Source organism: Acinonyx jubatus, chromosome B3 (genome assembly GCF_027475565.1).
Source record: "Acinonyx jubatus isolate Ajub_Pintada_27869175 chromosome B3, VMU_Ajub_asm_v1.0, whole genome shotgun sequence".
NCBI classification, from domain to species: domain Eukaryota; kingdom Metazoa; phylum Chordata; class Mammalia; order Carnivora; family Felidae; genus Acinonyx; species Acinonyx jubatus.
Genome location: NC_069386.1, coordinates 47,461,392 through 47,488,540, shown reverse-complemented (window position 1 = coordinate 47,488,540; position 27,149 = coordinate 47,461,392). Strand labels below are relative to the sequence as shown.

Below are 27,149 nucleotides of genomic sequence, written 5' to 3'. Positions count from 1 at the left end.
TCAGTATTAATACACATCTCTGTAAATACCTCTCCTCTCAAAGTAGTAAGTGATTTGGACCTTTGTCTATGGAGTGGGAATGAGGAAGGTCAAGAAGTGCCAGCTTATAAACTTGGACTTAAGTGGATGATACTCTTAAATATATCAACAAATATTACAACACTATCAAGTTGGCAGTATCTTCATTTTCTAGAACTACCTTATTAACATTTTTTTAGAATTTTATTTCCAATTCTTATGAAATAATTTCTGATCTCATCAGGTACCATGATTTCAACTTTGAACACTTAACCTTTTTTTTCAAAGTCTCATTTAATGCTTAAAATTACAATGGACATACTTTCATCAAACAGCATTTTAGTTTAACAGAATAATTATGAACTGAAATAATAAATAACTCATTGTCCAACTAAGGGCCTGCCTCACATATTATATGTATATTTGTTGAATAGGAAGACAAGTACGGACTTGTTTGTGATCTGCAAGTTCAATAATTTAGAAACTGTGATCAACCTAAATGCAAAACCCATTTGATAATTTTTAAATGCCACATTTTGGCTTAATGTAATTTTAAATTCTCATTACTAATGATACCAAATGTTGATGTAGAAAGTAGTACAAAACTGATCTCTCAGAACATTATCAAGTTATAAAGTAACTGATAAAAAGATATTGTTCCCTCAAAAAATGTGAAATGAGATAAAGAATTGCAATCTTATCTATTAAAAATTATTTTAATTTAGCACTAGTTCTTAGAGGAGATGGTGGTGAAAAGGCTTTCACTTTTTTTAGTGTCTTTATTTTAGATAGTCACTTGATGAATAATACAAATCCAGCCTTGTGGGTCAGGGGATATGAGACTATATATTAACTATCTCCACTAATGCTGTTTATGACCCACTATTGTTTGTTCCAAAGTTCTAAACGTAATCATCTTTGCAAATAGGATTTCTACGCTTGAAAATTAAACACTAGTAAGTGTACCATTACAATTTTAAAATAAAGATATAAAATTGTATACTCGGGGATGAAGGTGTTTGTTGCCCATTACTTTTTCTGAGCAAGTAGCAAAAAAATGAAGTGCACTCTACTTTAGGATAAGTTTTTCTCACATTAGAGTCAGTGCAGTTAAGTTGTAATGAATGTGTAAATACAAATTATCAATGAAAGGATAATTAAATCACATGATTTACCAAAAAGAGTACTATCATTATTATTCAGTCAGTTGGCTAGATAACTTCTATTTTAAAAATATAAAGTGGAGTTTCCTTTCCCCTACTGTTCTCATAATAAATTAAAATACATTACTAATTCAACTTTTAAAATGTGCCTTTCGTAAAAGATTTTAGTTCTTTAATTTAGATGCCCCTTACCTTAAATGTAAAAACCAAGGGGCAAATACAATTCAATGATGATTTCAGAGACACTAAGTTACATTAAGTTAATAGGGGTTAAAACCCACTACTTTCTGGCAGGAGATTAACCATCTCTCCCTTTAAAGTTTTCAAAAGGGGGTGAGGGTATCCCTTAAGGAATAAAGGCTTCTCTCTCTTGTCTGTCTGTCTCTCTGTCTCTGTCTCTGTCTCTGTCTCTCACACACACACACACACACACACACACACACACACGACAATCTTACTTCTCTGACCTATTCAAGCTGCCAAAACATGACTACCATCAAAGCCAAAAAATTCTACCTTAAAATATTTAAACTTCATTTTAAAATTAAAACTGAAAGCAAGATACTCAGCTGCCAACTACTGTGTAGTAAGAAACTATTAAAGCCTGCACTGACCTACTTCATATCAGCATCATGACAACATGGATGTATGCCAAGAAATAATAAAAATTACCATAACAAACCTTAATTTTGTATTTAAAAATTGTGACTGTTTTTAAAATGCATAAATATTGTACTACAATGTGTTATGATGCATTTATTTTTAAATTGCAATAAAATGAAGGAGTTTTAATATTTTAGTAGTCCTATTCAATGATGGACATGTGGTATTTCATTTTTAAAATCAGAGCTTGTTTTACACCACATTCTATTTTAAAACGTCTATTAAAAGCAATCTCTTAGACCAAAGTCCAAATATTGCTTTCCACTTTTAAAACAGTACTACATTTTTTAAAAATGTCAGTTAATGAAGAATCCTACAAAAATAATGCAAGTTCATGTTCAAAGAATATTTACAATGGCTCTAACAGAGGATAGACTTAACTCAATGTATTTAATTATTAAAAGATTGCCACCAGTCCGTCAGAGTTTAACCTAATGCTGAAATACTGTAAATTCTCATACAAGCAAGCACAGAAATAGCAAAGGATATCTCACCCATGGTTTTTTTAAAAAAAGAAAAAGGCATGAAATGGCAAGCATTTTAAAATAAAACATCTTTTTAAATTAAAAAATCACTTTACAGTGTAAACTGCCACCTTAAAATATCATATACTAAAAAAGCCCTTTCTTCACAATCATGCAAATAAACTCCCTGGAAAGGAAATTTAATCTCAGAATAAAGAAGGCAAAAACATCCAGAAATAGCAGCTAAACCAACCGAAAGGAAGAGCCACATTAGGTTTTGTGCTGCATATTAATATTCTTACGCACAATGTCTGTTTGGTGAAAATTCACAATACACTTCTTCCTCTCTGTATGACTGCAAAAAGGAGTAAACACATTTCACATTCCTGAGTCCCAAATTCATGCCACGATCATGCAACATGACTTAATTTCGTCCCATATTCCTCTTACACATAAATGAACACCACAAATGACTTGCTTATCTACACTCACAATTGAGGGGGTAAAAGCATTTGGGGGGGGGGGGGGCTATGGAGACCAGAGGTGATGCAAAGTCCCCACACCTCCAGAGGTCCTATAAAAATGCACCCGACTCTGGATACCCACATTCAATGAATGCTTCAGCCTCTTCCTCCGCCCGCCGCCCCCCACCCCGTTTGCAGCAGAAATGTGCCTGGGCTTTTTTACCCCGGCGATGGAGGATCCTCTTACCAGATGGAGTTCTTGATCTTGTGTTGCAGCGCGCTGGCCTCTGTCCCTGGCAGCCCAGGCACAAGGGCTGGCAGAGCCACCCCCGAGTTGGGGGCGCTGGGGGGAAGCTGCTGATGGGCATCAGGCTGCTGTGGTGGCGGCTGTTGTTGTTCCTCTGCCATCGCTGCTGGAGGGGTGGGAGGGAGGGAGGGAAGATGGGGGCTCGGGGAAGGGTGAGGGAAGAGACGGGGAGGGGAGGACGAAGGGGGAGAGGAGGAGGAGGGGGGAGGGGAAGAGGAGGAGGAGGAGGAAGGAAGCTGAATAAGCTAGGCCTTTACCCCAGGGCTCGAGTGAGTCGCTTTCGCCTGCCGCCTGGGGGACATCACCGGGGAGACCGAGCGGCTCCTCACGGCAGGGACGCTTCACCGCGGGAGAGGCATGGCGGCGCCCCTCAGCCCCCCGCCGCCGCCGCCGCCTCCTCCCGTCAGCGGCCGGGGCTAAGGGGGATGAGAAGGGGACGTCTGAAGACGAGGTGGGGGGGGGGGGCGGCAAGGCTCCCCCAAATCCGAGAACGATTGCTCAGGGACTCCGCGGCCCGGCCTTCCTTTCTTGCCCTGGGGGCTTTCTACTCCGGGGGCCCACGCTGCTGCAGCCCCAGGCTCGGCTCCACGCCACTCCCCACGCCGCCGCCGCCGCCGCCGCTCGCTCCCGGCCCCGCCGCCACAGCGGCCGCCGCTGCCCAGCCAGCCCAGGAGGCAGCCTAGTGCGCGCAGCCGCACTGCGGCCCGGCGCAGACGGCTAAACACCTACCGCTCCGCCGAGGGAGGGGGGGGGGGGGGGCGTGGACCAGCGTGTGCGGGTTACGGGCGCGGGCGCGGGCGCAGGGGACCGGGAGGGGGGCGCACGGGTGCGCAGGGCAGGCGCGGGCCAGCTCGGCCCGAATCGCGCGCCGCCCGGGCAGAGGAGGGGACTGGCCAAGCTGGTGGAGGAGAGCAGGAAAACGTGGGGGAGGTGCTGGCGAGAGAAAGAGAACTTGCGTGAGGACGAGGAGGAGGAGAAACCAAATATAATATTTGGCGTGGAAATGGGATTCTGTTTTTTTTTTCCCCTTGCATCTTCAAATCAAGAAAAGTGAAATTAATCAATATTATTCCCTCTGCCCTCGACGAGTGATTATTGCTTCTCCCTGGGTAAGCGAAGAGAATTGAAGCAGGTAAGAAGATAAGCTGACTTTTCCAAAGCCCCCAAAGAAGAACACCCGTTGGAATTAACCACCCTTTAGGTAATTCAGTCTTGAACGGAAATCGCAAGTCAGGAGCTGGGTTGAGTGCTTCTCAGTCGGGCATTCAAAGCCCTCCAAATCTGGCCCCACTTTAGTTATCCAATCATAGCTGCCTCCATCCCCCTGCAAGAACTCCCGGCTCCAATCAGTGAAGTCTCCATGCCATTCTCAACGCGCAGCAGATTCATTCTTCCTTCGTGCCTTTGCTCATGCTGTTCCCCTCACCTCCCCACCCCACCCCCTTTCCAGGAATGCCCTCCCTCCCTCCTCTATACCACTCTCAAGCCAACCCAGGCTCTAAGGCACAGCTCAAGTCGCGGCTTGTCAGGGTCCCTGGCAGCCAAGGCCCCTGCCTGCCTCTGAAAGAAACACATGCAATTCTGGCAACATGGAGGCTCAGGCTTCAGACATAAGCTCCTTCCTTTGGAGCCAGTTGAACCCCTGGACACACACTCTGTGCCCTTCTTCCCATTCACACTTAAGAGACAGTTTTGTCTACCAAGAATAAGACCCTGCTAGAAACAAGCAAGTCCCCTTTAAGAGCAGAAGAATTGGCTTTTCTAGGTGGGGCTCATCAGGCAGGCCTAAACTGCCTGGCTGTAGAAGACAACCGCCAAGGCCTCTGGCACCAGATGGAACAGCTGCTCAGCTCACACTGACCTTTCTCTGGGCCTGTGGGTGTTGTGAGCTCTCAGCTTTAACTTTTCTAACAGTTTCTATCAGGTTTCTACCTATCAGGTTCTCTGGCCACTTTCCTGCTGTGCTTGGACTTTGGGCCATGAGGCTCTGCCACCACTTAGAGTCCTGGGTGAGCAATCTGATTGGCTTGGGCTTCCTGGCTTTGGAGTGTTTTGTGCCCTGCCTTGCCCTGGAACTCTCTTGCTTTTGCACCGCTGTGCCCTCAGGCCTGGCTCCCAGATTCACCCTGAATGCTTGTAGATGGTCAGGGGTGGTGGAGTAGGAGGAACACCTGTGTACAAAACACTGTTCCTCCATGAGGATTTCAGGCTGCTTGGTTTCCTTTGCAGCTTGATACTCTTTGCACTGATTGTTTCATACAAATTGGTCCCCTTTCCTATAACCTAAGGTCACTATTAGCTTAGCCACTTTAGGAAAATATAGGTTGTTTATGAATTCATTTTGCATATGCACCTTTGTGTCCTCTACAGACAGTATTTTTCTGTACCAAACTGATAGACATGGTGTGCACTAGATAGAAGCTTTAGATAGAAGCTTTGAAAAAGAATAACAATTAGCTAATGTTTGCTGAGCACTTTCAGCCTGCCAGACCTAGCATTTTCCATACATTATCATAGTTATTCCTTCCCAAACTATATATAATATAGGTATTCTCCTATAAATTCTCCTATTAAACAAATGAAACAGAAGCTTGGAGGGATTAAATAGCATTCTTAAAGTAATCCAATTAGTAAATGAAGGAGCTGGGAGTTTGATCCTGGAAGTCTAATTGCACAATCTGCAACCCATGCTGAACATGAGATAATACTAAAAAATCTTGAGTGTATATATAAATTCCATGTCCATAGGGAAGATGGAGAAAGCAGAGAGAGAGAAAGAAAGAAAGAAAGAAGGAAGGAAGGAAGGAAGGAAGGAAGGAAGGAAGGAAGGAAGGAAAGAAAGAAAGAAAGAAAGAAAGAAAGAAAGAAAGAAAGAAAGAAAGAAAGAAAGAAAGAAAGAAAAGCATTGGGGAAAGTTGCCTAGTCCTCCAGATTCTAATTTTTTTACCTCGCTAAGAAAGTATGATGGCTTCACATTGCCACACCCTGGGAGGGAGAGATACTAGGGAGTGAGGGATTTCATTCAAGAAAGATAATGTATCTGAGACCTGCCAAAGGCCCTTAAGAAAAGGAAGCTGAGAAACTAGACTTTTTTTTTTTAAGTACGCCAGTGGGTGTCACACAGGCTGGCTTCCCGAGTGCAACTTTTGAGAGTTTTTTATCGGTTCCATGAAAGAGCTATGTCACCCCAGCAGCCACTAGAGGGCTCAGCAGAGCTGCAACCCTGAGCTGCCCTGGGGTGATGAAGGAAGGGCGGTGCTTTAGCTTGAGTGGGCATTGTTGAGCCTTTGGGGCCTTCAAGAACCAACAGGCGGTTGGAGGAGACATCTGTGACTCTTAGGTTCAACCAGCAATGAGTGGCAAATTGTATCAGATTGAAGAGACCTAAATGCTAGAATGAGACATTTTTGCAGGAAGGAAAGGATCTGTCTCCCACTGCTCCTTTAACATTTGGGAGTAGAGTGTGTTCTATTGCAGTCTTCAGAGAGGGCTATAACTAAAATCATGCCATTAGAAACCTAAAAGAGAGCTGACCAAGTTACCCAAAATCTTGGATAGGGACTCGAGCCAAACCTAGACACTGAATAAAGGTAGCAGTGTAGCCAAGTACTTCTGAAATTGTATGTGTACCCCTGTGGTGATGAAACCCTATACTAAGGTCCCTGAATCACCCAGAATCAGTGTGGCTCATTTTCCTAGACCTTCATTTTGACTCAGTGAGAAGTAATGGAAAACATTATAGTAAACATGAAGTTTTAAGATAACATTAGATTTTGAGCTTATATTTCCCAATCCTGAGGAGTATAAGTCTATTCTTTTTGTGAAAGTGTACTCCAGTGGAAAATTTTGAGAAACACTGATGTAGTGGGGAAGAAAGACTCTGGTCTTGGAGTTAGAAGACCTGGGAATTCAAATCCTCTGTTTCCATCTCTATAAAAATGAAACTAGTGACCTACGTCACAGAATTGTTATGAGGAACAACATGTAAGGTGACATCTAAACCACGAAAGTGGTATATGCGTATAAAGAATCTCTACAAGGTGGATTGTGAGCACCTGAAAGGTAGTGACTATGTTTTATTTATCCTGGTAGTCCTGGGACACAATTCCTTTTACTCCTAGGTGTTTAGTAAATATTTGTTGAATGCAGTATTTACTTAACCTTAAATTTCTTATCCCAATGCATTATACCATCTTGCTCTCTTATGTTTGTAAACCTTGTCTCTTCTATGAAACTGTAAACTTTTTATACTATCCAGACTATACAGCATATTACAATTATCATATATCTATCATGCTTGATATATAATATTGGGCCAAAAAAATACACATATATACATACTTATATAAAAACCTGGTCCGAACTGGACATAGTTTACATTCTTTAGGACAGAAAGACATATTAACATATATTAAGTATACAAGATGATGAGTTATAAAATAGAATCATGTCAACTCATGTTACAGAGACATAGTGGAGGGAGGTATTGGTCCTGTTTGGGGTAAAAGAGCTGTCTGGAGAAGGTCTCTTGGCTAGCATTTGAATTGGGTCTCATTGGGTGAATAGAAGAAGTTCAATAGGCAGAGCACTGAAGGAAGAGGATTTTAGCATAAGCACTGGTGTGAAGCCATGAAAGGGCACATAGGCTGAGTGAATAATGCATCAGTCAGTGTTAGCTTAGTGTTCAGTATCAGATTGACTGTATAGGGGAGGGAAAGGAAAGAGAGGGAGACACAAGCCCATTTTACAAGATGTTACTCTGGGTTATTAGTTATAATTGTTCTGACAAAAGATGAACCCTAAAATAGGTTTCATCAATAGTAAACATTGGTTATGTACTCAAAGTGTACATTTCACTTCTACAAATTATGGTGGTTTACAATAATGAAAAAGATAAGGTTCTACCCTATTCTTTTATTCCCCCTTGAAAGTAACAAAGTGGGGGGGAGCACCTGGGTGGCTCAGTCAATTAAGCGACCCACTTCCGCTCAGGTCATGATCTAGCTATTCCGAAGTTCAAGCCCTGCCTCAGGCTCTGTGCTGACAGCCCAGAGCCTGGAGCCTGTTTCAGATCCTAGGTCTCCCTCTCGCTCTCTGCCCCTCCCCCACTCACACTCTGTCTCTGTCTCTCAAAAATAATAAAATAAACATTAAAAAAATGTTTAAAAAATAACAAAGTAGGGGCACCTGGGTGGCTCAGTTGTTTGAGTATCCGACTCGGTTTTGGCTCAGGTCATGATCTTATGGTTTGTGGGATCGAGCCCCACCTGAGGCTCTTCACGGACATCATGAAGTCTGCTTGGGATTCTCTCTTTCCCTCTCTATCTGCCTATACCCACTCAAGCATGCATGCGTGCTCTCTCTCTCAAAACAAAAACAACAAAGTATTCCCTCATCCTTTTTCCTTTGATCATTACTTCCTCTGCCTCCTCCATTGCAAACTTTTCCTTCTAGGAGTTGAAAGTAGAATATGTAATCACCTACGCATTATTATTTATGGGAACAATGAAGGAAGGCTTTCCACCTCCAAAAACTCTTTCTCCATATCAGAAAGTGATGATTAATGTATGGGGGATAAGCTGTTGCCTTTAGAAATGTATATAGTTTTAGAGGAGTTGATACATTAAATTCCAATGCTGTAATGTAATTGAGTTTTCAGTCTTAATAACATTAGAGGGAAGGAGTTGGGTAGGGGAGTGGGGAGGAGGACAATAAAGAAAAAGCAAGATTATAGAAGAGGGAGATCAGAGGGTTAAAAACCAAGTGCATGTTGGCAAATATGGATAAATTTTCTTTACGCCATACTTAGTATGATGTGAAAATTTGAATTCTCCTATTAGAGCACAAATACTCCATTATGGTATTAAAACAATGGTTTATGAAAATAAAATAGCCTAACTATTCAAATACTGGGCAAGGCATTAGGATGGTAACACTGTCACAACCTGGCTCTGTGACCCTATCTATATAAGACATTCTTTCAGGTTATCTCTAGGGATTAATGGGATAAAGTTCTCAAAATATACTTGGTTTTTCAAGTGAAATAAAATAAATAAATAAAATAAAATAAAATAAATAAATAAAATAAATTTATTTATTATAAATAAAATAATATAAAAATAAAATAAAATAAAATAAAATAAAATAAATAAAATAAATTTATTTATTATAAAAATAAATGCCAAGCACTGCTTTGACTCCACTTAGAAAATTTACACTGTTGTTACCATATACATGTTTGTGTTGTGACCTGCAATTCTCTTTATATTATAGAAGGTTCAAGTTAATATCATCTGCTTGAATTTTAAAAGAAGTGTTTACTTTTACTTGGGGCTAGAAATGTCCCAAGTTGAAATTTGATATCTTGGAAATTCAGGCTAGCAGCAGCTGTGAACAGAAGCAGGTAAAGGAAAAGCACATTTAACTCATCCTAAAAGTGACAATGAAAAGACACTGGAGCCAATCCTACAATAAGAAGGTCTGCACCTGTGCAGTATGAACTGGCAGAGCCTATTCAGTGACCCATGAACTCTCTCATTCCTCAGTTCATTTCAGGGCACATTTAAGTACCTATTATGTACCAATGATTAATGCTGGGACCTCAGAAAGATTTAAAAATAAGTGGTAAACAAAATATTGTTAAATTTTAAGGAGTATATAATTTAAGACTAGACATATCAGCCCACATATATTTTTTAAAATGCAGTAAAATACAAATTCAAAAGAAGGTGAGTACCAGGATAACTTCCTGGGCTATTAATTTGGTTTATGTTCTTAGATTTTCCCTTCCCTTCATTCCAAACAGTCTTCAAGATAGTTTTATGTTTGTAGGGGCTCCTGGATGGCTCAGGCGGTTAAATGTCTGACTTCAGCTTCAGGTCATGATCTCACAGTTCGTGAGTTCAAGTTCTGCATTGGGATCAGTGCTGTCAGATCAGAGCCTGAAGCCTGGAGCCTGCTTCAGATTCTTTGTCTCCCTCTCTTTCTGCCCCTCCCCTGCTCGCATTCTATCTGTCTGTCTGTCTGTCTCTCTCTCAAAAATAAATAATAAACATTAAAAAAAAAAGGAAGTTTTGTGTTTGTAGGCAAAAAGCTGTATGACAGGAACCCTTTCTTAGACAACTCTGGGGACACCACTCACATTATAAATGAAGCCTCCTAGACCACCTTAGAGTGACGTGTCAGTGTTATCCCTGGAATTGTGCCTAGCAATCTGCCTTCCAGATTCCTTGCTCCTTGAGGAGATTTTGCTAGGGGGTTAAACAAGTTTGGGGGGAGGGGGCATTTGGTAAGCAAGGGAAAGAAAGAAAGAAGGAAGGAAGGGGTTGTGGGTAGATGGAATTTTAGAGAAGGAAAAAATTTCCCCAAACTGAAAGAAGTCAAAGGTCAGGGTTCCAGTAGTGGAAATACCAGCCTTGCTTCCTAGAAGCACCCCAAGAGATATCCAAACCTCAGACCCTAGTGTGGCTGAATCCTTCTACCACTTTTGGTTCATGAATAGGGGTGTTACTTGGCTTCTAGGTACCATATATCCTCGAACAGTGAGGATGTCAAAGTCCATCTCCCCCCCCCCCCCCCCCCGCCACCACCACGTTCTAGACTCAACATAAGTCTTTGAGGTTTGGTTGCACTCCTGAGGAAGAAAGGAGGAAAGCCCAGTGATAACCGAGATTAGGTTTCCTTCTACTCCAATAGAATTGAGGGTGGGTCACTCATGTCTGAGGTGAATTTAATTTGATTTAAACAAAAAAAGAAATGTGGTATTTCTTGCACACTCAGATTTATATTTGCAAATTTATACTTACTAGTGGTGGATACTAAATACAAAACAGTGTTAGGTAAGATATGTAAGGTTAAGAATCACAGTGAATAGGACAGCTAATAACTACTCAGGGAGTTTAGAGAAAGAAAAGAGCAAAAAGAGACAGCTTCATGGAGGACTTGGGATGGAGCTAGAGAGTAAGGAAAGGGATGGAGTTTATAAGGTAGGAGGTGTAGAGACAAATTATAAGGGAAGAGTGATGTGAACAGAAGTAGGAAAATGAGCATGAAGAGAGAGATGGGCCTAATTGGAAGGAACAGCTGATGATAAAGGTTCTAGGGGTACCAAATTCCAAGTCTGTGCTTCCATACTGGCAGGGAGGGTTCTGTCAAGGTTTTGTCCCCTGCAATCAGTAGGAGAATATATATACATATATATATATATATATACACACACACACACACACACACACACACACACACACACACACAATGCATATGTAAGCATAGTAACTTGCTATAATATCTATTATGACTATCATAACATTTATTGTAATTATTTTATTATATTATTTAAAGGATTTAGCTTACATGATTGTGGGGGGCTGAGTCTAAAATCTGTAGGGCAGGCCAGGAGGCCAGAAACTCTTAGACCATTCACTGCAGTGTCCACGGTTGGAATTTCTTCTCTCAGGACTATCTCACTTTTGTTAAGGCCTTTCATCTGATTGGATGGAGCCCACCCAAATTATTAATGATAATCTTCTTTACTTACAGTCAATTGATTGTGGATGTTAACCACACCCACAGAATACCTTCATAGCAACACCTAGATTAATTGAATAACTGGGTACCTGAGCCTAGCCAAATTGAACATAAAACCAATCATTATACTCACTGTACTCTTTATGTCGTGTTCTTTTCCCAGTTTTATTGAGGAAAAAATTGAGATACATCACTATAGCAGTTTAAGGTGTACTGCATGGTGGTTTGATTTGCAGATACTGTGAAATGATTACTATAATAGGGTAGTTAACATCCATTTTCTCTTATAGATATAATAAACAGAAAACAAAAAAGAGGAAAAAATGTTCTGCTTGTGATGAGAACTCATAGCATTTGCTCTCTTAAGTTTCCTTATATAATAGTGCCAGCTATAGTCATGTTGTACATTTCATTTCTAGTACTCACTTATCTTATAACTGGAAGTTTGTGCCTTTCGACCACCTTCCTCCAATTTCCCCTCCCCCACCCTCTGTTTCTGGTAACAAGTCTGATCTCTTCTTCTGTGAGTTTTGTTTTTCAGATTCTACCTTTATGTGAGAAAATAGAAATTTGTCTGTCTCTTTCTGACTTGTTTCACTTAGGGTAATGCCTTCAAGGTCATCCATCCATATTGTTGCAAATGGTAGGGTTTCCTTATTTTTTATGGCTGAATATTATATATTTCATTGGTTATATTCCATGTATAACATATATTCAAGTGGAATATATATATTACATATATATTTATCAAAACTTTGTTATTCATTCATCAGTCAATGGACGCTTAGGGTGTTTCCATGTCTTGGTTATTATAAATAATGCTGCTATGAACATGAGGGTGCAGATATCTTTCAAAGTACTGTTTTTGTTTTCTTTGGGGGTATATTCCCAGAAGTGGAATTCTGGATCATACTGTAGTTACATTTTACATTTTTTAGAATCCATACTGTTTTTTTTTAAATTATTTTTTAGTGTTTATTTTTGAGAAAGAGACAGACAGACAGCGTACGAGTGGGGGAGGGACAGAGAGAAAGAGGGAGACACAGAATCTGAAACAGGCTCTGAGCTGTAAGCGCATAGTTCAACATGGGGCTTGCACTCACAACTGCGAGATCATGACCTGACCCGAAGTCAGATGCTTAACTAATTGAGCCACCCGGGCACCCCCCTCCTTACTGTTTTTGATAGTAGCTCCACCAATTTACAATTCTACCAACAGTGCACGAGGGTTCCCTTTTTTCCACATTCATGCCAGCATTTGTTATCCCTTGTCTATTTGGTGATGGCCATTCTAACAGGCGTGTGGTGATATCTCATTGTGGTTTTAATTTGCATTTCCCTAATGATTAATGGTGTTGAACCTCTTTTTCATATACCTGTTATCCTTTCATATATTTTCCTTGGAAAACTGCCTATTCAGGTCCTCTGCCCATTTTTTAATTGTTTGCTGTTTGGTTTTTGGTTGTTTTCTTTTTTGTTTTGTTTTTTGTTATTGAGTTGTATGAGTTTTTTATATTTTGGATATTAACCTCTTATCAGATATATGGCTAGCAAATTTTTTTTTTCCCATTCCATAGGCTATTTCACTTTGTTGATTGTTTGGTGTTTTTTGTTGTTGTTGTTGTTTTTATTGTCCAGAAGCTTTTTAGTTTGATGTACTATCACTTGTTTATGTTTTATTTTGTTGCTTGTGCTTTAGGTGTCATATCCAAGAATCATTACCAAGACTCATGTCAAGTAGCTTTATTCCTATGTTTTCTTCTAGGAGTTTTGTAGTTTCTGGTTTTACACTTAAGTCCTTAATCCATTTTTGAGTTAATTTTTGTGAGTGGTTTAAGAAATTTTTGTGAGTGGTTTCCAGTTTCATTCATTTGCATGTGCATATCCAATTATCCCAATACCATTTATCGAAAAGACTGTCTTTTCTCCATTGAGTATTCTTAGATCCCTTGGCAACTATTAGTAGGCTGTATACACTTGGGTTTATTAATCAGCTCTTGATTCTGTTCCTTTGGTCTATTTGTGTTTTTACGCCAGTATCATACTTATTTGATGACTATAGCTTTATAGAGTAGCTTAAAATCGGGAAGTGATGTCTCCTGATTTTTCTTCTTTCTCAGGACTTATTGGATATTCAAAGTCTTTTGTGGTTCCATATAAATTTTAGAAGTATTTTTCCCACTTTTGTAAAAAAAATGCCATTGGAATTTTGAGAAGGATTGCATTCAACCTATAGATGGCTTTTGGTAGTATTGACATTTAACAATTTTACTTCTTACAACCTTTGAACACAAGATACCTTTCTATTTAGTGTCTTCTTTGATTTCTTTCATCACATGCCTTTTCAGAGTAGAGATCTTTCACCTCCTTAGTTAAATTTATTCCTGAGTATTTTGTTTTTGATGCTATCATAAATGAGATTATTTCTTTACTTCTTTTTCAGAAAATTTATTGTTACTGTATAGAAATGTTACTTATTTTTTTTGACAGAGAGAGAGAGCAAGTAGGGGAGAGGGCAGAGGGAGAGGGCAGAGGGAGAGGGGGAGAGAGAGAGAGAGAGAGAGAGAGAGATAGAGAGAGAGAGAGAGAGAGAGAGAGAATCTTAAGCAGGCTCCATGCTCAATGTGGAACTGACATGGGGCTCAATCCCATGACCATGGGATCATGATCTGAGCTGAAATCAAGAGTTGGAGGCTCAACCAGCTGAGCCACCCAGGTGCCCTAAAATGTTACTGATTTTTGAATGTTAATCTTTATCCTTTAACTTTACTGAATTCATTGGTTAGATCTAATAGTTTTTAGGTTGAGTCTTTAGGATTTTATCCATATAAAATCATGTCATCTGCAAAGTGAGATTTACAATAACTTTTTTATGTTTTTTATGGTGTTAATTAGTGTTCTTTTGCTCCCACTAAAAGAACTCCCATTTAGCATTTCTTTTACTTATTTATTTGAGACAAAGGGAGAGAGAGAGAGAGAACAGGTAAGGGGCAGGGAGAAAGGGAGAGAAAGAATCCCAAGCAGGCTCTGTGCTATCCACACAGAGCCTGATGTGGGGCTCGAACTCATGAACCATGAGATCATGACCTGAGTTGAAACCCAGTCGGACACTTAACTGACTGAGCCATCCAGGCATACCCCATTTAACATTTCTTGTAAGGCAAATCTGGCGGCATTGAACTCCCTTAGTTTTCATGTTTGGAAAAGTCTTTATCCTTCTTTTGTTTCTGAAGGACAACTTTGCCAGGTATAGAATCTTGGTTGACAGGAATTATTTTCAATATTTTGAATATGTCATCCTGTTCTCTCCTGGCCTGAAAAGTTTTTGTTGAGAAATCCATTGAAAGTCTTATGAAATCCTCTTTTCCTTTACCACTCTTGTTTTTTAATTTTTTAAATGTTTATTTATTTTTGATAGAGACGGGGGGGGGTGCAGGGGAAAGGGGAGCGTGATGGGGGAGGGAGAGAATGAGCGGGGGATGGGCAGAGAGCGGGAGACACAGAACCTGAAGCAGACTCCAAGCTCTGAGCTGTCAGCACAGAGCCTGACATGGGGCCCAAACTCATGAAACATGAGATCATGACCTGGGTTGAAGTCAGACACTTAACCACCTGAGCCACCCAGGCATCCCTCCTTTACCACTCTTAAAAGCCTTTGTCTTTGACTTTAGACAATGTAATTTTAATGTGTCTCAGTGTAGCCCTATTCAGGTTCAACCTATTTAAGGTTTTGGGCTTCATGGATCTGGCTGTCCATTTCGGTCCCTAGGTTTGGGAAGTTTTGAGCCATCATTGCTTTAAATATACTCTCTAGGGTTGCCTGGGTGGCTCAGTCAGTTGAGCATCCAATTCTCGATTTTGGCTCAGGTCATGATCCCAGAATTGTGTGATGGAGTCCTGTGTCGGGCTCTGTGCTGAGCATGGAGCCTGCATGGGATTCTTTCTCGCTCCCTCTGCCCCTCTCTCCCACCACCACACTCTTTCTCTAAACAAACAAACAAACAAACAAACAAACAAACTTTCTGTCCCTTTTTCTTCTCCTTCTGGAATTCTCATAACGCAATTATTGGTTCCTTTCATTGTGCCCTGTAGTGCTCATAAGCTTTCTTCACTATTTTTCATTCTTTTTTTTTCCTACCCTGACTGCATAATTTCCAGTGTTTTATTACTTCCAAGCCATTGATTCTTTCTTCTGCACAGTCAAGTCTACTTTTGAAACTCTTCATTGAATTTTTCAGTTAAATTATTATATTTTTCAACTCTAGGATTTCTGTTTGTTTTATTATTTTGATGACGGTTGCTGTTTGATTGTCAAACTTCTCATTTGTTCATGTATTGTTTTCCTAATTTCACTTAATTGTCTGTCTCTTTTTTCTTGTAGGTCACTAAACTTTCCTAAGAGAATTATTCTGAATTCCTTGTGTAACAGTTTATGAATCTCCATTTCTTTAGGGTCAGTTCTCGGAGCTTTAGTAGTTTCTTTTGGTTCATATTTACCTGACTTCTCATAATCCTTGATTCCTTATATTGGCATCTGTGCATTTGAGTAACTTGACTCCTCTTCCAGACTTTACAGGTTTGCTTTGGCAGAGACAGTTCTTTACCAGTCAGTTCAGTTTGGGTGTCTGGGTGTGTCTGCTGGGAATATCCTCTGGCAAGTGTGGTCTGATATTATGATCTTTTGGGGGACAAGGCAACTCTTTCAGCTCTGAGGACAGGGATGAGGGGGTACCTCACTGGTTGAGAACTGTTGGGTAGGGCTTTTGGCTTTGTTCCCTATCCAAGTGAGGTTGTAGGATGGGCTCTGTATTTGCCTGGACTTTCCAATCAGGCTTACTAAATGGTCAGAACTGGGTGCTATATTCAGTGGTGAATGGGGCTATGAATTAACTTCCTTGCCCTGTCAGTACAGCAGGATGGAGCCCAGGGCTTGTACAGCTCACTGTTTAGGGACCCAAATCAGTGGGTGAAGCCACTGCTGTTCAAGTGCTACTGTGTATAGTGTTGTTGAATGGGCTATGGAGCATTCCATATGCTCATGTTAGGTTCCCTGTTCAGACAGGCCAAAGGCTATATTCAGTAATGAGCAGGGCTATGAATTAGATTCCTTGCCTGGGCACAGCAGGAGAAACAGCTCTAATGTCAGCAAAGCTCTTTGTTGTTTTAACTCAAGCCAACACGCACCCCAAGTTCCCTGACTGAACAGGGACACTGTTTGTTCTGTAAACTATCAGCTCTGTTCACCCTCCTCTCAGCTCAAGTGCTGTTGGGCTACACAGCTTCCAGGTGTTTTTTCCAGCCCTTCTGGTCAGATGAGGCCAAAAGACACTAACCATAGCAGGTGATGCTGTGGTTCAGCTCCTTGCCTGGGCTAGAGGGGGTGGGGTGGGCTGTTAAGTTTCCCAAAGTCTCTCCAGTTGGTAAAGGCTGGGAGCTCCCACCACCCTTGGCTATGAATTGATCCCTGTATCTGTTCATAGCACAAGAACTCTCCATGCTGGGTATTAACTTTGGTCTGTGGATGATCAACTCTGCTTACCTGCCCCTTGGCTTGAGTGCTGCTGGGCCACATAAGCTTCAAGGATATTTGCCAGCCCCTCTGGTCAGATGGGGCTGGAAGGTACTCTCTACAGTGGGTGGAGCTATGACTCACCACCTTGTCTGGGTGTGGGCAAATTGTGCTTAGGGTTATGAAAACTTCTAGTTTGAAAACAAAACAAAACAAAAGAAAACAAAACAAAACTCCCAAGAATTGGATTCTGCAATCCCCATGAGGTAAGATCAGAGTAGGTGCTCCCACAAAGCAACCCACAATATTGGGTGCACTAGTTGTCCCCTGGATTCTTCTTTCCCACTGGAGAACCAGAGGCTCAGGGGAAATCTCTCTGCATGGTGCTGCACTGGCCTGGGGGAGGGCAATGTGGTCCGTGTGTAGGCACTTCTCTTACCCTTCTAATGTAGTCCGTCTTGGTCTCTTAGGTACAGTGGGGTGCTTCAGCCTTATCCTGTGTTCTAGTATTCACTCAATGGTATCCTGTGCTTGAATAGATGTTAGTTATTCTTGGGAGGGGAACCAAAATCAGTAACAACCTATGTTGCTATCTTTGTGACATTGCTTCTCATCTCGTATATTTGAAAATAAAAGTCTTTGGACATTCTTTTTAAGAGCCTCAGGAAAGATAATTTCCTGTGAAGTAGGCCAATATGTCTCCTTTCCTTGGATGTACTTATATTCTGTGTTCTTTCTTGTATGTACTTATTCCCAGGTTCTCACCATTTTTCTCCCCTTACTATTACCTGAAGTTAGCCAAGGGAATATTATGGTTGATGTTAGTATGTTTTTTGTTTTCCATTTATAGTGGCTCCTGCGTATCTATAGCATCATTCTCCTCAGTCTAGCTTCAGGTTGCCTACCATATCTGTGGCTGCCTTCTATAGCTGACTTGTAAATGGCTCTATTGTTGTAGGCCTCCATCCTTGTCACTTGTAACCTTGGGCCCCTGTGTTGGAACAGGGCTCAGCTCCAACACTAGGACAACCAATCCCCTGACTAGACAGTGACCTATGAGTTAGCTGAATATGAGGCTTTGCCCAAGGAAGAGATTAGTAATTATTAACAAACTGGTTCCTTTTTTGGAGAATATGAATATGATAGAGGGTTAGGCAGTAGCAATAAAAACAGTAGCTGAAAGACACACATGAGAAAGAAGACTTCAGAAACTGTTAGACCACAGCAACTAGTAGAGGCAGTAAGTAAGCTGAAATCATGAGTACAGGCTTCCAGAAGATAAGATAGTTGCTTAGTAATGGTAGGAGCAATACACCCAGGGGTTAAGAGGAACTGAATAGATTTCCTTGTAGAGTTCCAGAGTAAGGAGGCACAAATGAGGAAGAACAGATTATGGTCCAGGCCTTGGGGAAATCCAGAATAACCATCCAGAAGCCCAGAAACAGACATATAAGTGACCTCATAGAAGCTTGAAGACAGCTAGGGAACTAAAAGTTCATTTAGGTTCCAATATAGTGCTAGCAACTAATTTATCTTCTCAGGCCCTCCCTGAAAAGGTCCCTGTTGTTCCCTTACTTTGGTGTGAATTGGCTTTTTTCTAAAAGAGTTTTACACATAGAATTATGGTCCTGATCTTCTGAATGGCTCAATCACATATCAGGAATTGCATCCTCTCAGAAGTCTTCCCTTATCCATTCCTCACCCCACCACCACCCTGGTTGAGTTAGCTCTCTACCTTGCAAAGATATGATCACATTATATGTTAATTGTAGGTTTACTTGGCAGCTGCTTGTATCTGCCCTCCACTGCCCTGGCTCTCAGTACTGTGAACTGTATGAGGTCAGGAAGTATGTTTTCCTTCTTCTTTGTATCTTCAACATATACGGACAACACAGTCCCTATCATAAAGTAGCCAAAAAATAAATGTCTATTGAACTATTGGATTAGAGAGAGCTCCTTTTGTTTAGGCCAAGGGGGAAAGGGAGAAACAATGCCTGAAAAAAGTAGGATGGGCCAATAAGAAAACTTAATGGCTTATCCATAATAGTGCAGGAACTGAGAACTTGATTAATCCATATTTAAAATTTACATGATTCTACAAAAATTTCCAAACCAGCCAATTTCGTCTGTTCGGTCTGACATCTGGTCCTATAATTCTCCAGTTTTAAAGGTACTTTGGCCAGCCCTATTCCTTTTAAGGAGAAGAGTTGCTATGTTTTCCCTTCAGCCTCCAGTTTCTCATCTGAACTCAGATCCACACTCTTGGGTGGGTCAGGCTTGAGGCTCATTCTCTGGGAGATCCTCTGGGCTTTGAAGCTTAGAGTCCAGGATCCTAATCCCAGCCCTACCTCTTGCCACTTTTGTAGTCCTAGGCAAGTTCCTCACCTCTGTGAACCTCAGTTAACCAATTGGTAAAAGTGGTGATAATGACAACTCCTTTGTGCAGAATGACAACCTTCATGCTGAGGGTTTGATGAAAAATATTTGTGAAAATACCTAGCATAATGCACTCAGTGAGCACATAGTGAGCCAAATCCATGTGAATTTCCCTTCTTTCCTTCTTCCTGGGGAGGTGCGGGAGGAGAAGAGAAGACAAGGGGTGATGGTAGAGGGCAAGGGCCCTGACAATGATAGGAGCCCCAAAACCCAAAAGTTACAGCAGCCTGGTGACCATGTGCCACCACTTTAAAATCTGATAAAGTACAGGTTGTGGTTACCGAAAGCCACACTGCCCCTGAGGCAGCTGCTGCAGGAGATCCCTTGATCAGAGCATGGGAGGACATTCACACCCTGCCAGGCTGAAATTGAAGCACAGCAAACAGTAAAATAAGCACCAATCACGGCAAGGAAAAAATTTTTGTTTGCAACAAGCAAAGAAAATTCGGAGATTCATCATATGCTATCTCAGAAAGCTCTGGGAGTGTACAGAGGTATCTGACAGCAAACTCCTGCAAATGACAACCCTAGGACTGAAAAAAGGAGAAAGAGAGGAAGGTATTAATAATCACTTGGGAAATCCTAGAGTGTTTGTGGGAATTTCAAACATATATTCACCCCTTCTGAGGTCCCTAAAGAAAGCCAAATGAGACCAGCTACTCTGATTTTCAGAAACTTTAAAACCCAGATAATATGTGTGTGGGGGTTGGAGGGATCAGTGTTTATACTTTCTAGCTGCTCAAGGAAGAGTTCCCTTAAATCAGCATTAAAAACTGTTAGTTTGTAATATATTCTGAACAGGCTACTCAGCAGGCAAGGGACTGTGTATGGCAGGATGGGGGTAGAGTTCCAAAACAGGATGAGGTTGTTAGCCAAATTTTTCTGACTGAAAATGTCACAAATGTCACTGATTGCTGCTGCCTAATGTGTCAAGTTTGTTATCAGCTGGAAAAAGTAGCTAAATGATTATAGCTCTTGTGTGACCAGTGTCTCTTTCCCTGTGAAAGAACATTTTTTAATTCAGTAGACTACCCAATCTATTTTTAAAGGCAAGTGACTTAAGACTAAATACCCCTTTCCACTATAGTTGGTGGAAGTCATTTTATCATTTTGAACACCCTCAAAGATGTTGTTGAAGTAGGGCTTCAGTTTTCTTTCTGTGTCAAAAATACTCTTTCTGAGTATCTTGTAAAATGTTTTGATGTTAAAATGGTAAGATCATAAACTACTGCCTGGAAATAAATGTATTTAATGGTGTTTTGAAAGAGCTAATTAAAGAATCCTATGTATTAAGATTAAATCAAGATGTCAGACTGAAGGAAACTTAATCTTTAACAAATCTTATGAAATGGCAGAAAAGATTGAGAAATGGTAGGGGGGAAGGGGAGGGAAATAATTGGTAGCAGGATGGGGGACAAAAAGTGTCATCAATATATCAGAAATTTTTAGGAGATGGTATCAGACCTTGGAAGAACAAACTAGAGCAACTGAACCTCAAATACTCATATGCTTAAGACTGCTAAAGAGGTGGGAGCTATTTCAGAGAAGGTCCAAGCTCAGAGAGAGCAGATTCAGTGAATAGGAGGTGCTAAGATGATGACAGAAGGATTGACACATTGCACGTGGAGCAGCTGGACCGCTGATCCCTTTTCCTTTTCCTTTTCCTGATTGTATTGGTCTATATATTAAAGCAGTGAACCTGCGGGGCCATGGGAGCCAAAGAACAGAATAGGATAATGGATCTCATGAGGGAGAGAGAGACTCCTCTGCCCAGCAATATGTCTTTCCCTTTCCCTATAATAACTGAAGTCAATCCACATTAAGCAGAAATAAAGTGTTAATAAGGATTCTCATTAACAAAATAGAAGAATAATCAAACATAAGACTAATCCACATTTGTGGAGGCACCAGAGTCAGTAAATTCTGAAATCATACCTGAGGAAAGAGAGCTAATAAATAAAATAAAAATATAAGTATAAATTTATTTTATAAATGTTATAATTTTAAGAAAAATAAAGTAAAATATATAGTCACAAGTATTACAAATAAAATAATTATGCTCAAGAGATTCAGGATGTTATTACATCCATAAAAATGAAGGAAACAGTGATCTTAGAGATTAAAAACATGATTTTTGAAATAAAAAGCCTCAGCACTTACCTATCATTGAATATCCGTGAATGTATGACTATAGGATAAACTTTAACAAAATAAATAAGGAATCCAAGAAAGATGAAATCCAAGAAAGGAGCAATGAAGGGAAAAGAAATTAATTAACTTGTAGTTATCTAAATATGGTATATGTTTAAAAATCAGTAACATAAAATTAAAATCTAGATCAGATGTGTTGGCATACTTTTTCTGTAAAACACCAGAGAGTAAATATTTTTTGCTTGTGGTTCATGCAGTCTCTGTTACAACTACTCAGCTCTACTGCTGTACAGTGAAAGCAGCTATAGATAATATGTAATTGAATGGGCATGACTGTGTTCCAATAAAACTTTATTTACAAAACAGGTAGCCTGACAGATTTGGCCTAGAGGCCAAACCCTGTTCTAGATCATTGCAATACAAAGACATCAGAGACAAGGCATGATGAAGAGATAAGAGGGAAGTTCTAAAAGCGTGGTAAAAAAAACCACGTGTACACACACAACCAGATGGCAGGAAAAAAATCAAACCATCAATAATCATATGACAGTGGATACAATACAGGACAAATGGATATGATTTCTTCAATAAAGACAGAGAATCTCAAATTTGGTAAACTAACAACACATTCAGCTATAAGCTATTTAGAAGACATACGTCTAAAAAAGGTTGAAAATAAAAGCACATATAAAGATATATCAGGCAAGTCCTAAAAATAGATAAGTGTGGTAACAATGTTAGACAAAAAAATTAATATAAAGAGAATTTGATGAGATAAACAACATTCATATTGATGAAAGCTACAATTCCATATTAAGCTTTATTAATAATGAACTTTTATGATCCTAACAATACAACATCAAAAGTCATGCTTATAATTTGTAAAGTAAAAACTTAGAGAAATACAAGCAGGAATGAAAATGCATAGCCATTTTGGAAGACTTCAGTACATATCTCAGAAATTGACAGATAAAGTAGGAAAAAGTAAGTAAGGATAGAAAGGATTTGAATAACGCAGTAAAGAAGCTTGGTTGAATAAGTATAAAGGGCTTTGTATGCAATAAACAAATGGTAAACAAATGGTAAACGCACGATCTCTTCAAACACAACATTAACTAGCTGCTAAAACACAAAGACAATGTTAATAAATTCCCAGATAAGAAATCACTCAGATCACATTCTTTGATCCCATTGCAATAAAATTTGGAATTAATAGAGGTATAGTTTTATAAACTTGGAAATTAAAAGCCACTCCTTCAAGTAACTTTGAATAATTTTAATAAAAAAGATTTTTAAATGAAGGTATCAATTGTTTACAAATAACAATACCTAAGATTTATTAAACATTACTGTACAACCAGCATTTTGCTACATGATCTACATGGATTGTCTCATTTCTTTATCACAACACTCCTGAGAGGTTGATTCCATTATCATCTTATTTCACAGATAAGGAACTGGAACACAAAGCTCTGTTAAATAACCTGCTCAAGGGCACGCATAAATGACACAGTCGGTCTTTGAATCTAGATAGTGTGGTCTGGAGCCAGTATATTTAACTACTACAAGAAGGATAATGACATCAATACAATTCAAAATCTACATATACTCAGAGAAAACATATATCCTTGAATGCATACGTTAGAAAATAAGAAGATTGAATAGAAGTAAATCTTGCATACACCTCAAGAGGCTAGTGGAAGAAAAATTAAACTATATAAGGAAAGTATTATTAAAGAAAAAACAGAAATGAATGAAATATGGAGTGAAGTAAATTTAAATAAACTAAAATTTGATTCTTTGAAAAGAACCAAAAATCTAGAATGTCTGATCAAGGTAAATAAGAGAGAATTATCAACAAAAGAGATGAGAAGGGGCATAACTACAGATATGGAGTACATTCTAAAAAGTCTGTATAGATAAATGCTGAATTTAAAATAATAGAAAAATCTAGATGAAAATAATTTCTAGAAAATATAAAATCAAAATTGATCCAAGAGGAAATATGTACCTTAAAAGAACAAATAACAACAAAACACAGCAAAGACATTGAAAAAACTTTTACAAAAAGTCACCAGGGGTGCCTGGGTGGCTTAGTCTGTTAAGGGTCGGACTTTGGCTCAGGTCATGGTGTCGCAGTTTGTAAGTTTGAGCCCCACATCTGGCTCTTTGCTGACAGCTCAGAGCCTGGAACCTGCTTCGGATTCTGTGTCTCCCTGTCTCTGTGCCCCTCCCTGCTCACACTCTCTCTCCCTGTCTCTCAAAAATAAATAAATGTTAAAAAAAATTTTTTTAAAGTCACCAAACACAGAGAGTTCTGTAACTGTAGAACAAATAATCCCCATGCTATGTTAACTAATTAACCCATAGTATAGTAAAAGCAGAAAGTTTTATCATTCATTTGCATTGGGGCTCACGTGGCCTGGATATTAAAACTGCACAAAGAAAGCATGTACTCATTTAGGAACACAGATACAGAAATCCTAAGTATTAGCAAAATGAATCCAGAAATGTATTTTTGTTTATTTTACTTTTTTAAAAGTTTTATTTATTTAAGTAATTTCTACACCCAATGTGGGGCTCAAACTCATGACCACAGGATCAAGAGCTGCATACTCTTCTGACTGAACCAACTGAGTGCCCCCAGAAATGTATTTTTTAAATGAACACATTTATATAGAAATGTATAAAAATTCACAACTAAGTGGGGTTTATCCAAGGTAGTCAAAGCGGATTCAAAATATAAAGCTGATTCAGGATATAAATACAAAAATACAAAGCTGATTCAGGATATAAAATGCAGATCATTATACTCAAAGAAAAAATATAATTATCTTAAGAGATGCCAAAAAGCATTTGATACAATTTGACATCTGTTTTTTTATTAGAAATAAAACCACTTCAGCAAACCAGAACTAGGAGGAACTTCTCTGTTTTACTGAAAGATACTTGCATGCATAAACATCAAGCCTAATGATGAAATATTGGAAGTTTCACACTAAAGTTATTTCAGTGTTGTTTTGAGAGTCCTAGCCAATTCCATGTGATAAGAAAAAGAAAAGTTAAAGGTGACAAACCAGGAGACAGTACTTTCAACATATGTTTTTGAATATATTTTATTATATGTAATAAACACCAAAAAATCAATAAGAAAAATATAAACAACATAATAGAAACATGTATGAAGGATATAAATAATCACTTCAACAGGAAGTGATTAGGAATGATTAGGAAGTCAATACAAATGAATAGAAATACAATTTTTTAAATTGAAGTATAGCTAACACAACATTACATTAGTTTCAGGTATACAACATAGTGATTCAACATCTCTGTATCTTACTCTATGCTCACCACAAGTGTAGTTACAATCTGTCACCATATGCAGTATTATTACCTTACCATTGATTATATTGCCTATTGCTGTACCTTCCATCCCCATGACTTATTCATTTCATACTGAAAACCTGTATCTCCCACTCCCCTTCACCCATTTTGCCCATCCTCCCACTCCCTTCTGGCAACCATCAGTTTGTTCTCTGGTCTGTTCCCACTTTTTGTTTGTGCTGTTTTTTAGGTTACATATACGTGAAATCATCTATTATTTGTCTTTGTCCAATTTAAGACATATAATTAAAGTAACATTGAATTGGGGCGCCTCGGTGGTTTAGTAGATTCAGCATCCAACTTCGGCTCAGGTCATGATCTTGCAGTTTGTGGGTTCGAGCCCCGCATTGGGCTCTGTGCTGACAGCTCAGAGCCTGGAGCCTGCTTCAGATTTTGTGTCTCCTTCTCTCTCTGTCCCTCCCCAACTTGTGCTCTATCTCTCTCTGTCTCTCAAAAATACATAAATGTAAAAAAAATTTTTTTTTTAATAATAAAGTAACATTGAATTAATTTTTTTTTTGCCCTTAGAACTGGTAGAATTTTAGAAGATTGATAATATTTATGTATACCTGAAACTAATACTACACTATAGGTTAACTAATTGGAATTTAAATAAAAACTTTAAAAGATTGATAATATCTAGTGTTTATAAAGATGTGAAGAATTAGGTATTTTTATGTACACTTGGTCAAAATGTAATTTGTAAGGCTTTCTGAGAAACCACTTTGGCAGAATTTACCAAAACTTTTACTGTACAATTTTCTTTTACTCTGCAATTTTGTTTCTCTAGTTTTAGCCAAAAGAAATTAATTGTTCATAGTGTACCACAAAATACTTGTTTGTGTGCACTAAGGAAACTTACGAATGTTTGTTGCAGCATTGTTTTGAATATTGAAAAATTAGGAATAATCTAAATTTCTACTAATTGGAAGATAACTATTAATTATGTTATGTTACATCAATACTATGAATAGGGTGTTGCTTTAAAAAATTAGAGTGATCTGCATTAGACATAGAAAGAGCTCGAGATGTATTTTTAGGGTTGAAAGTATAGAATTATTGTAAAGCATGAATGTATTTTTTTAATGTTACTATTCAATGGCATATATTTATGCACATAAATGCATAAAAATTGATTTGGAAGTAAGCTCACTTGATTTTCTTTAGAGAGGACAAGAGGAATGGGGGTGCAAGAAGTAAAGGTAGGATTAACATGGAATTAGGATGTTAGGAATGAGGAAAAAGGTAGGATTAACATAGGAAAGACTCTATGTCTTACAGTGTGCTTTGAATCTTTCATTGAAAATATATTCATGTAAACTTCTATGATTTAAAACAATTCTTTTCGAGTTTTGACATACTGAAACTAAAGTGCACAAGTTGTAAATATACAGCCCAATGAATAATTACATATGTATTACTCATATAACCACTACCTAGATCAATATGTAGAATAATTCTGTCCTCCAGAATGCTCCCACTTGTACCCACTACCATAGATTATTTTGTCTGTCTGAAATTCATAGAAATAGAATTATACAGTTTGTTCTAGTTTTGCGCCTGTGTGTTTTTGTTTAGTATCTTGTCTGTTATATTCATCCATGTTATCAGTTCTTTTTAACTGCTTGTAGTATTCCATTCTGCCACAATTTATTCATTTTACTGCTGATAGACATTTATTTCCAGTTTAGGACTATTATGAAGAAAACTGCTATGATAGTCTTATACATGCTTTTTGTGTGACATAATTCATGCATTTTCTCTTACATACCTAGTGTTGGAACTACTGGGTCATAAGGGAGGTTTTAGTAGACCTCAGTGATTCAAAAAGGTTGTAACAATTTACACTGTCATTGGTAATGTATGAAAGTTCCAGTTCTAGTTGCTCCATATCCTGGCTTCCACTTCATATTATCAGTCTTTTTAATTTTAGCCATTCTGAGTATGTACTGATGTTTTATTATGGCTTTATTTTCATTTGCATTTCTCTGATTATTGATCATAAGGAACATCTTTTCAGATTCTTATGTCCATACTAATAGTGTCCTCTGCAAAATATCT

General features: G+C 38.9%; 2 protein-coding genes across 5 annotated transcripts in view; one reads left to right on the top strand and one right to left on the bottom strand.

The window, feature by feature from the left end:
* The window catches only part of RFX7 (regulatory factor X7), a 132,240-nt gene extending 128,270 nt beyond the window's left edge, over positions 1 to 3,970 (bottom strand). The window contains exons 1-2 of one of the 4 annotated variants that reach the window (XM_027067317.2): positions 3,337 to 3,970; positions 3,020 to 3,185 (exon numbers count right to left, since the gene is read on the bottom strand). In XM_027067317.2, coding sequence (XP_026923118.1) covers positions 3,020 to 3,180 — 161 coding nt within the window. In that variant the 5' untranslated portion in view covers positions 3,181 to 3,185; positions 3,337 to 3,970. Of the gene's footprint in view, positions 1 to 3,019 lie in introns of all 4 variants that reach the window. The other 3 variants (XM_027067316.2, XM_053223983.1, XM_053223984.1) reach the window with 3 other exon arrangements.
* TEX9 (testis expressed 9) overlaps positions 3,902 to 27,149 on the top strand; it is a 205,103-nt gene continuing 181,855 nt past the window's right edge. Inside the window, exon 1 of the mRNA XM_027067321.2 lies at positions 3,902 to 4,211. The gene's annotated coding sequence lies outside the window, so the exon portion shown is untranslated. The remainder of the gene's footprint in view (positions 4,212 to 27,149) is intronic.